General features: G+C 41.7%; 1 protein-coding gene across 4 annotated transcripts in view; it reads right to left on the reverse strand.

Moving 5' to 3' along the window:
- GRID1 (glutamate ionotropic receptor delta type subunit 1) overlaps positions 1-12344 on the reverse strand; it is a 545174-nt gene that overhangs the window by 114246 nt on the left and 418584 nt on the right. For all 4 annotated transcript variants that reach the window (XM_026116758.2, XM_064513740.1, XM_064513738.1 and 1 more), the window contains exon 6: positions 60-233. In XM_026116758.2, coding sequence (XP_025972543.1) covers positions 60-233 — 174 coding nt within the window. The remainder of the gene's footprint in view (positions 1-59; positions 234-12344) is intronic.

Raw genomic sequence — 12344 nt, forward strand, 5'->3', positions numbered from 1 at the left:
GAAAACCATCTCAGATCAAATTCCTAAGGAGGACCTTCCTGCTGGGCACAGCGACTGACCTGCAGCATCTGAAGATAGCCTTCCTGGGGATCACAGAGCAGCGACGAGATTCGGTGGTTGTTCCTCATGCACCTCTGGTTGTTGTCCCTTGAGAGGGGGAAAATTTGCCGGATAACTGTCATCCTCCCCAGAGCACTATGCACCAGCTCCAGTATCTCATTGTCAGTGATTTCCTGCAAATGGAGACATGGACTTTTAGAAACATATACTTATCCACATGTTTTATACGTTCCTTTCATTAGTTGATAGATGTTTCTAAACAGACAATGGAAGAAAAAAATGACACATGCACATGTTTAGTCTGGGCCAAACAATCCTATTTTGTGTTTAATAACAGTGATGGTATTTTTTTTATGCATCATCTGAAACAGAAAAGAAAACAGCTTAACACAGTACCATCTGCCTTGGCAATCCTAACACACTGGGGAGATAATTCCTCATTGTAAAGTACAGACATGGTCTCAGTAGGTTGTAAATAAGGAGCAAGAGCCTTCAGTCAGTGTCTAGACCACATTTATACAGAAAGAACTTTGGTTTAAAGGAACAGAATCTCACTGCATCCCCAGAACAAAACCACAAATGCAAAGTACAACCATCTTTACAAGAAGTATCTTTTCCCATAAGAACAGCAGATCATTTCTGCAGGCTAGGACCGATAACGATGGAAGGAAATCTTCTGAAGTTCCCTGAGTTAGGAAAAGAAATCAAGAATAGGGTGAACTTTGTGGAAGGAGTTGACATATTGAAGGACACGTTTCCTCACAGAGACTAATGTGGGATAAGGAGCAAGGAAACCTCAAGGACAGGACGCTCCCCTCTCCAGGCCTGGCACCTCCAGAGCTGCTCTGCCGACCTGCCCGCGTCCCAGCCTCCCATTTCACTTGAGGACAAAGCCTACATCTACTGCCCTTGCGCTGTGGCTGAAGCCAACACACTACACACGCCACTTCTTTTGTATTTAAAAAAAAATAAACTTTTGTTACCGTAGAAAAAATAGTGTGAAAGTCGGGGCGTAGCTGATCCCTGAAATCGTACGAGCGGCACGGCTTGTGACGGCTGTTTCCTGCCAGGAGTGCCCCACGGAGAGCCGGGCTGCCGGCCGCGCTCGCCGCCCGGGCGCCCCATCCGTGGGGAGCCGCTCCGCAGCCCGGCTCCCGCGCACCGCCAGCGCCAGGCCTGGGCACAGCAGGGGCTGCCGGGACCGTGGGCAGCCATCCCTACCCCTGCCCATCACCGGGGACCCGCACCTTGGGACTGCCGTCAGCAGGAGTGAGCCTCGGCCCCTATTTTTAACATTCAGGAAAATAAATATTTTGTTTTCTTGCCATTTGCTGTGTCAAGCTGTGAGTGAAATGACTGTGGGGTTGTTATAATTACTTGCTGCAGTTTGCTAGTACTGTAGCTTTGGCTCCATTTAGTTCGTTTTGCCAGTTTCCCCATCTTTTTTGGGAGTATGAATTTTTAACTTTGCAGAGGGTGAGATCCTTTGTATTAATGAGAGACCAACCAGTGCAGAGAAAAAGAAACAGAAAAATTAGAAAATAAATATATTCTTCTAGAAGCCAAAGCTTTTGAGGCTTATTAGGAAAGTCAAGGGTGCCCCTGTCGCCTTGCAGGGAGCCACCGCAGGTCCCGCAAGCCCGCAGACCTCCGGACGGCTGCTGCCCGTGACTTCCTGCCTCGGTGGCCGCGAGGCGGCAAAGCCGTGCAGCACATCGGGGCTTCTGCCACCGCGGCCTCCGGGGGGTCGTTCCTATGGGACCCCTTCAACTCGTAACCCTCCAGGCTGCATCCGCCGGCAGCAAACTCGGAGCGAGCGGCTGGGAGGAGGGGAAGCCTTTCGAAACACAAGCACGGGTCACCCAAGCCTTCGGGCCACCTCGCCTAACGCAGATGGTGTGTCAGCCAAGCGATGCACCCCACCACCTCTATGTCAAAACGCTACACGCAGCCTAACTGCAACGCGCAGGTCACACCTGCTTCTTCGATGGGATCTCCACAGGTAAAATAGTGGAGAAAATCAATTATTTTTAGACACGTTATCCCAGATTCTTCCCTCTTAGCTACAGGTAGCAAGTGAACGCAAGGCAAGAACCAGGGCACCGTACGGTGCCTGCAGTCGGGGAAGGAAAACAGGAGCCTCCGGAGTGAAATCCAGCAGCCGAATGGGGCTGAAGACAGCTCTGGAAGTGCCACCTTGCTCTGCGGGGACAGCCGAGGGTTGCCGGGTCCCCGCCGCCTCGGTCGGCGCGTGACGCCAAGGGAGCGCAGCCCGGCCGCTGGCATTTTCCTCAGCTGGTGGCCACTGGCATCAGCAAATGACACCTCCACTTTGGAAACAGGGTTTCATTTTGGCAACGTAGAGGCTATTCAAAAGGCTGCTGGAAGGGGTGGGAAGAAAAGCTCTTTGCTGTAGCCGGAGCCCCTCGGCAGCCCCGCTCCCCAGGGCTGGCGGCTCTGGCCGCACCGCGCGCAGGAAGGCCCCTGCAACCCGGCGGGGACGAACATGAGAAGCAAGCCAAAAAGGGGGACACGAATGTAGGCGAAGCTGGCTCTTGCTTTTGCATCCCTCAGAATAACAGCACATACTCGAAAAATCGGTCTAAGCCTGGGAGTTGCAGGGGAAAAAAAACATTTTACGCTGATCTTGTAATTAAGCTCTATTTTGTCTAGTTATGTATTTAAAAGCAATGTGTTTTCTTTCCTTTATGTACATGATATGAAATGTTTCTTTACGCTGTGAAACCAACAACTAAGTGAAGTATTTAATTTAGTCCTAGAGGTTTTTCAAGCAAACGTAGCTTACCCGCGGGGCCGGCCCCGCCAAACGCCCGCCCGCTCCCGCCACGCTGCTGCACCGCGGCGCGGGCCCTTCCCCAGCACGGGTGCTGCCTTCTGCCTGCGCCCGAGAGGGGCTTCAAGGGGAAAAAAATAAACAGATCCTAATTCCCTACTTTTTCTGTGCGCACAGCATATGCGTGCTGAAGTTCGACCTTGAAAAATTTGTGGCGCTCATTCATCTGTCTATTTGCACACAAATACTGGTCATTTGTGGCCCTCATCTATCTACTCATTTATCTGCACCCCGAGAACTTGGGCGGGTCTGTAATACCTAGCCATTTTGCTCAGGGGAATATTCAAATCTGCTCTAGTTGTGCTCAACTATCATAACACAAATTGCAAAATGAGACAATTATGTTTCACATTAAAATCTCTATTTTCCTAGAGGTAATGACAGAAAATTATAAATTTTAATGACATTAATAATTTAAAAGGACCAAAAGATATTTCCAGAAAGCATGTCCCTGAGAAAATTGGAGGATTAAAGCGAATGGCAATGAGGACCAGGATACTCATGGACACAAGCTGCAGATTTATCGGGAATTTTTGCATTAGGATCAATACTATTTGTTGGGTTATTTTAATTCTCCTGAATGTACTATGCAAATCTATAAAGGGACACTAGTCTCACTTGTTAAAAATCCAGAAAGCATCCTTCTATAAGCTGGTTTTAAAACATTCATGACAGCTTACAGTGTAGATAGATTTATTCAAACTTAACATTATGCTGGCTTCCCCACATCCCACATGAACACGCACACATATATATATAAAGGTTAATCCTTTAAGGCAAGGGCACAATCCATTTTTCATAGCACAGACAACATTTTAATACAAGTCTGCACGCAGACCACCTGCCAAACTCCCATCCCCACCGTCCTCCCACACACCCAATACCACCTCACCTCTCCTATTACCCAGTACCCCTAAAAACTCCTGCAGGGATGCACTTACAATTTCATTGAATTAGCTCTATTTATAGACATAAGGACTCCACGCTGCATGGCAAGCAGTCTTTCTCAGATCATAGCGAGCGCCTGTACAGTAAAAGATCCTCTGCTTTAACAAAATATTATTTCATACTGAAAAGTTATTGTATTGGAAAAAATGGAAAGCATGCAAAATGACATTATCAGAAACTGGACAAAACAGTAAATTACCATTGATTTTAATGTGGATTTCACTGTTAAGAGAACTCATAACAAAAAACTGGTCTAACCTCACTGCTAGCTGATGGACACTGTTTCCACGTAATTCAACAGCAACAGAATTAGGTCAGTTCTGTACCCTACAAATTATTTTGAGTGGGTTGCAGGTACATACGCAGCACTGTTCCATACATACATATATATAAAAAATACATATATATGCATATATATATATGTATATACACACACACACACACACACACTCCTTTTCAAGGGTATATGAAGAAAGAGGAAATTAAACATTTCATGGAAAAACTTCTGCCATGCCAAAGGTAGCAGCTGAAAGAAGCACAATTTTTCTGGGCAAGTAATAAATACAGATTACCTGGAAACAAATTGGAATAAATTTAGACATGCAAATTATTAACTTCTGCTTTGAAAAATGTCATTTGCTAAATCTTAAGAAATTTTCCACAGAGCGTTTCTATGATTCCTATTCAATTTTTTGATTTTTTTAAAATCTGTGCATTTTGTATAATTTGAAAAGATTACACAGCTCTTAGAATGCTTGCCCTACTTACGTTTGTGAAGTAGCTTTAAAAACTCTGCTTTTCTCAAACAAAGTAAGACACGGGAAAGTATAAAAGATTTATTTGCTTCTTGATCTCAGAAGAAATGCATGCATTATTACTCCAAATGATTATTTTAAAAAGCCTTTTTGTACTTAAGAATACACACACAAAGATTGACTGAAATTCCAGTTCATCAGACAGTCCTAGTTCTACTGAAGTACAAACGAAGCCATGACAATTTGCACAGGCCATTGGATCTCACTGTTGGTCGGCCAAAGATCATATAATACAGGGTTTTCTAGCAAAAAAGAAAAGCAAAGAACAAACACTGCATTCCTAAGGGATCTTTCTTCCCAAGCCATGAATTTCCTCCAGATTCCTCTACAAGTCCTGCAACAGGAAAACACTGTTCATCACGTATTGTCTAACACCTACCTACGTGCTACCCTCGGGGAAAAGGGAGATAAAGTAGTTTGCTGAGACTCACTTTATTTGGTAATTGGTATCCTCTTCTCTCATTTTTCTGAACCTTTCGAAAAATTTTTTATAGAGGAAAGTAAGTGCCCACATGATGACTGAGAAATCATTTGATTCTCAAAGCAAGGGGACAGGTAACTATGGATTTACTGGGCACACCTAACATGATAAAAGAAAAGATATAAAGCAGTGGAGCTGTGGGGTACAAATGGAAAATCAGAAATATGTCATACCAGGACAGAGAGAATGCAACACTTTCTCATTCCTCATATAACCAACCAGCTCTTAAAGATAGTGAGATGGTGGTGAAGGACCTATGAACACAGCAGAAATGAGAGGACTGAGCTGGAGTCCAGTAAGGGCTGAGGGGAAAAGTGTTCAGAGGGAACGGGCTGAAAGGGGAAAGAAAAACACATGACAAAACCAGAATTTTTTTCATACTTGGCTCTAGCTGTTCAGCTGCGTTGCATCTGCGAATGCCTTATTAATCTGCTGAATGTCTAGAAATTCAGCCGCTGGCAGCACCACCGCCATCACACAGAACGTGTCACTGGTCCAAAGGGAAGAATAAGGTCAACTGCAGTCTAAAATTTTGGACTCTTATTTGAGCACTGTGGTTACCCAACCACTCTGGGTAACATCATCCCACCACGGCTTGGAGTAACCCCATTCCTTGGCACACGAAATTCCTGCCTGAGGCCTCTTGCCCTGATGAAATTTGTACTCTACCCGTATTTTCCAATCTTTTCATTACTACTCCTGCAGAAATTACAAGGCATTTTCTTCCTACTTCGCTTTTCCCTTCTCCCCCTCCTCAACAACTGTCAGGGCTTCTTCTGACAAGTATCATCACAGCCTGGAAGAAGTTATCCAAGTACACTGCTGTTGCAATTGCTATAGCAGTTTCTCTGTGCTTACTGCCTCCAACTTTTCCATTCCATTTCTGCAGATTGAAAAGAGAAAATGTCCAAGAGCAGCCCTTTCTGGATGTTACTTAGCTTTACTTTTATTTTGCAATTGAAGCTTACAAGAGTTTCATCTATCTAACTACCAAATATTTTGCTTTCCTATAGATTTTGAATCTGTAGGATACTTCAACTCCTGCAGCTATTAGCCTCGAGCTATGTATTTCAGATTTCTTACTGAAAACAGATTTTCATCAGTAACAAACTTATCCCTGGCGTTTAAATACCTGTATTTATGGCCAGCGTTGTACATAATAAGCAAAATAAAGGTATTGATGAATTTTAAAAAGCCCTAGCTGTTAAGCTGAGCCCAGCACAATGCGATGGGCTGGCCTGCAACATTCAAACAATAAAATGGAGCTTTGATTTTGCAAGAGCCATTATGAATACAACTTACCTTTCTGCTACCCAGCCTACAATATTCCAGCATAGGTTGTTTGTTTCCTTTTTAAACAGGACAAATAATAGAACAAGTTTTTCTTAGTGCTAAACAGATGAGTCCATATTCAACCTCAGAGTCAAGCTACCCTGCACAGCATTATACTGTATGTACAACACAGAAATACGGACACCCACTGTGCGGTCCCTGTGGACAGGCACAAGCATCGGGAGCTGTGCTAGTGCATCTACCAAGACGATCAAGGATGTGGTTTCTCCCTCTTTTAGAAGGCTTAATTCTGGAAACTTTGCTGTGGCTCATGGAAAAAATGCAATGGAAAACTGCATGACACAGTTTTACAATGAACAAAGCCTTGCTTTAATAGAGAGGAACGGTCTCCTCCTTTCCTTAAGTGTCTCGCGGTGACAATTACCCACACAGGCCGCTGGCTGATCTATCAGGAGGATCCCCCCCACCCAGTACCTTCCTTTCCTAGAGAGCACCATGAAATAACTCGATCATTTAGAAAGTAAGGAACTAATGTCAAACTTCCACCTGTTCTGCCCACTATCCCCAGGTTCCCAGTCTGAAAATTTAGTAGCGAACAATAGGTTGAATTTCAGCGTTTGTTACTGCATGTGGTACTGAATGTGGTAATTCTAGGACTGAAAAATCAGAGTAATAATAGGTTATTGTGTGTTAATAATAAAGACCCCTTTGTATCTGATCTGATGAGGGTTAATCTGGATCAAACAGAATCAGTTCAATGGAAAAGCAACAAATGAAAACTGTAGTCAAGTAGAAGCTCTAACCTTTAGTTTTCAGACTTACTTTTCACATCTTATAATTAAATCTATTTTTAAAGCACTGAAAGTGTCAGCAATTCATTGCTATGCATCTTTCTATCAAAACTACATACAACTACAATATACTCCTCCATTTCAGATGACTGATATCCAGAAATATAATGCTAAACTCATCCCTGGCTAAGTCAAATCACTGGAGCTACCCCGAAGGTGGATTTGGCTGACAGCATCTAATCAAATGCACTCACTCCAGCTTGCTCAGTAGTAGACCGAGAAGGATGGATTTCCAAGCTGACTGGAAATCAAATATGAGACACAGTTCCCATAAACTTCATGTTTGTCAGCAAAGATATTAAGTAAATGATCTGAACACAAGTATATGTAGTGACTATTTGTATAAACTTTCACTGTCATACGCATATTGAGACAAGATGCATGAAAAAAACTAGAACAGAACATGCAGATCAGAAAAGTAATACCACCAGCTCCAGTGGCAATCATAATACAGTTGTATTTCTGTTTCCAAACTGAGATCTGAAAATGTTTAGCAGACTTAAATAATGTGAGTAGGATGCTGGAAGGGGGGTGGGGAGTGAAACAGTAGCAGAAGGAGGTGTTAAGTTAGAGAGGTGATGAGATGGAAGAAAGTAACCAAGTAACCAAGGAAGTTGTTCCTATTCATTACCATATTTAGATTATCAAATATTTCCTGATACTCAATCTAATTCTTACTGTTGAAGATTAAATTGCTTTCTCCTTATCTTTGCAGAGTGAACAAGTGATCACATTCCTCTTTGCATTATGTATGTTCTACTGCTACACTCTTACTTACAAATCCAATTCTTTCAACCTTTCCTCACAGGTCACATTTTATCAAACTCTGATCATACTATTTGCTCTTCTCCAGATTTAGAAATTGTTCCATGTCCTCTTTCTTTCTTTAAAGTTTCTCGTCCAAAACTTGCAATACTGTTCCAACAAGGCCTCGCTGGCATCAAGCACAGCAAAATAACTGCCCCCTTATCTTACAAGGCTTTCCATTAATATATCTGAGGAGCAGATTTTCTTGCAAGAGCACAACAGTATTGATTTATATTCTGTTTATTTTCCCTGATGAGCCCAAGTTGCTCCTGCAGATGCTCACCAGCTCTTCCTCATTCTGCAGCTGCACCTGAAGTACTCTGCACTCCTCTATATTGAATTTCACCTGGTGGACTTCGGACTACCTCAGACTTACCAAAATAATCTCAAAGTAGTAGAGCCGTATTTTTTAACAGTTTGGTTAACCCTTTTTATAATGCCAGAAGCAAATAAGTCAGTAAAAACATTAAAACCCCACCTGCTTTTTCCATTCAGCAATAGCCTTACACCTTCCTTTACCTTCTGCTAGATCTAATCTTTTCTTGTTGCTTTTTATGAAACCTGGTATGACTCATTTTGCACTTCAGCCTGATTTTATAATCATTCACTTTGTTTCCCCTTTGTGCTCCTCGTTAATTATCTGCCCCTTTTCCCCCACGTTTTTTGTAGAATCCCTCTTTGATTTCAAGATCTATAAAGATATCCCTATGCAACCATAATGATACCTTACCAGGCTTCCTGCCTTCTCTTCCCATTGGCATAATTTGTTATTGTGCTTAAAAATAAACTTTTTTTCTCCTCAAGGAACTGTCAGTTCTTTTGCCACCCTTTACTTCTCCTATTATCTTTCCCAAAGCCCTACTATTTTCCTAAAGCTGTGAGGTCGGAAAGTCTCTTTATTTAAGTCCATTATCCTTGTTCTCCTGTTCTCACTCCTTCCTCTTTTTCAAATAGTGAATGCTGCCATTTCATGATCACTTTCACACCAATTATTTTCTGACTTTATATTCCTAACCTATTCTTTCTTAGCTATAATCAAATCTGAACTGACTACTGTCTTAACTTTTTAAAGATGTAGGTATAACATTGTAAATCAGAGGAAATCAGTTACCAAACAAATTCAGCACCCATTCCATTGTTTAATGGAGAACAGTTGATTATTTTCTGTATTTAACTGATTTACATATAAAAATAATGAAAGTTTAGAAACTTGGAATTAGAATTAAACGCATCAGTGTATATCAGTATAAAATCTGGATGCATTTTATATCATTACAAAACAGTGTGTTTAAACTGAATGATTTTTTCAGCCAGAAGTCCAGTTTTGCAGAACATTTTCCTTATCCTTCTCTCCATTTGGAATGGAGAAAATTTCAAAACCATGAAATTTCTCACAAAATCAGAAACACAGCTTCTAGTTCTATTTATAGCCCCAGACCTACTACAGCTGATAACAAAAAAGCAGACAGACTCCTGGAGCATTGCTCCCAGTGCAAGCACATACAGATCCTGTTTCAAGCGCTGCTCTTTTGCCTCTCCCACAGATGTATGCTCTGGGCACTGTACAGCACTGTCTGTGAACATGAAAAAAGAGGGAAGGGGAGGATAAAGAATGCCAGAAGAAACCAGCAGAGATGCTTGATGTCAGGCACCAAAGGGAAAGAAATGCAAGTAGAGAAAAATAAAACTAGAAAAGGAAAACAGGAAAAATGACAAGAAATAAATGCACAAAAAAAGGAGGATATCTACAACTGTGGCAGAGTGATGCCACAAGGAGAAACAGTATATATCTATGGAAGGTGGTAGGCAGTCTCATCAAAACATAAAGCCATAAATGACAAAGATATAAACAGAGCACCATGACAGATCTTCTCTAAGGTCAAAATTGGTCATCTTTGGTGACTTCCAGCACAGTCAATGGTAATCCAAGGTTTTGGCAATTCTTAACACAAAGCTAGATATGGAGTAGCCATCGCTTTCAAGAGCTGTTTCCTTTTTTCCAAGGTTTTACACAAAATCACAAATATTCTAGCTGTTGAAAAGCTACTTGGCCTACTTTGGCCTATTTTGAACTCAAAATTCAGGTAAAACTACCGTCCAAATGAATACAGGACCATGCTTTAGTATTTCTGGATAAACAAAAGGGAAGCATACATTGAAGAAAGAAGGGGGAAGCATGCCTAGAAATATGTTTATCTTTTTACTCCTCCAAACTCCACTAGTTTTGACAGATCTGCAAGTTTAAAACATAAAATGTCTGACATGAGAAAAGCGGATACATTTTACAAATATTTTTTGTAAAACACTAAGGTTTTTTTTACGACATATTGGAAGATGAGGGGAAAGTCAAATGATGACCTCCAAGAGGACACGTGAGGACATGCCACTCCCTACTGAGAACCATCCTTCTGTATTCGCTCCTACCCTGGCAAACTCGCCATTGCTATGTTGCAGTGTCACCCAACAGATCATCTCCCAATGCACGAGCCTTTTTCTACAGATGGCCGAGTCCCTGCACCACCGATGGCACCCAGTCTGAACGGATGCCTCAGCAGAGCGACTCGGGCCACTGGAAACCAGCACATGTAGGATCTTGACAACAGCACTTGAGTGGCACTTCTAACTCTGAGCTTCCACATCTGTTCATCTGCAGTGTAGCAAACTTACCAGCCGTATGGTTTTAAGTTAGCCCATCACAAGCTTGGTGGTGTTGATTAGTCAACAAAATTAAAGGGATAAATTAGTTCCAACTCTGAAATTTAACTTCTATCCTGCAGTATGGGACAGAGGAATGATAAAGGAAAAAAAACTTCTAGATTTTTTCCGTTATCATTACAGAGAGATTAAAGTAGATTTACTTCCAGTAAATCTTAATAATAAACCCCTTGTAGAAATAATACTGTGCTATATTTTCATTCTTACTATAGCAAGGCCTATATACCCTACATGGGCCTATTCTGTATCTATGTAGGCCCCTATACGGATCCTTGAGCTGGGAAATGCCTATGCAACTTGTTTCTACAATCCTATGCTCTTCATACAAAGAACCTAAATGGAAATACTGCCATTGTGCTCTCCTGAGTATGGGACTTGCTTTGTACTATTGTCCCTTCAGGTTAATTAGCCCTATCTCTGTTCTTCCTTGCAACAGGCTTGCTAGATCACACAGACCGTATGGTGAGCAGGAAAGTGTAGGGTCCTCAGCCTCTCTCAATCTGCCTGGGAGGAGACAAAGGAGTGGCTCACTATTTGGCATCTTTTTACTCATGGGGAATTACATCAAAAAGAGCTGATTTGACTGTTAATATGAATGACTGTGCTAGGAGGTTATTAAAAGTTAACTCCATTCTGCAAATCAGATCCACGTATCAACATCCAGTCAGAGAACGGCTTATTTTCCATCAAGTACCCATGCAGTCCTCACTGATACCAAATGGAAAAATGTATATGGGTTGAGGATAACCAGTTTGTCTTACTGCTAGCATAGGGGTATACATAATACCAAATAATAAGCAAGCCCTAACAAATCTATCATTCTATAGATAAATTTCATGCGGATGTTCAAAGATTCTTCCTTCCACAGTATCTTTAAGCAAAGACCTACGCTTCCTATCAAAAAGGGAACAATCAAGACAGTTCCTCCTCTTTTAGGCTGCATAGTCTTTCTCCAGTTTCACGAATCTGAAGTTTCTGTAACTGTCTATTTGAATTCAACTGCATTTGGGGGTATTTGTAAGTTTGTGCATTGATATTTATCAATAAAGAATATATATGGTACATGCACCTGTAGCAACAAGACCTCTCTACTTTTTTAGGTGATATGGACAATCTAATTTTTTCTTGTCTTGTGAAGAATTAATTTATACTTTAGATTCACATTTTGTTATCATAGCTTCCCCACCCAGTCCCTAGCAACAGAGAGGGGAAAAAAAGAGTTCTCAAAGCAAGAGCAAGCTAGACACCTTTTCTGATGTGTATTTGTACGTATGGATATGTTTGTGCACAAGCACTGAAGACTTTTATTTGGGATGTTTCAGATTCAGGCTTCATGAGGTGAATTTTAACATCTGAATAATAACCACAGCAGTAACAAATTCACAAGTAGCCCCTCTCCATAAATGTTTAGGGCAATATGCCCTGTATTATCTTTATGTGAATATAAATACTGACTCTCTGGGCATATTGCTGATATTTTGTGCTGGGCCGTTACTGCAGCTGACAAATCAGGAGGTGCA

Source organism: Dromaius novaehollandiae, chromosome 6 (genome assembly GCF_036370855.1).
Source record: "Dromaius novaehollandiae isolate bDroNov1 chromosome 6, bDroNov1.hap1, whole genome shotgun sequence".
Taxonomy (NCBI): Eukaryota; Metazoa; Chordata; class Aves; order Casuariiformes; family Dromaiidae; genus Dromaius; species Dromaius novaehollandiae.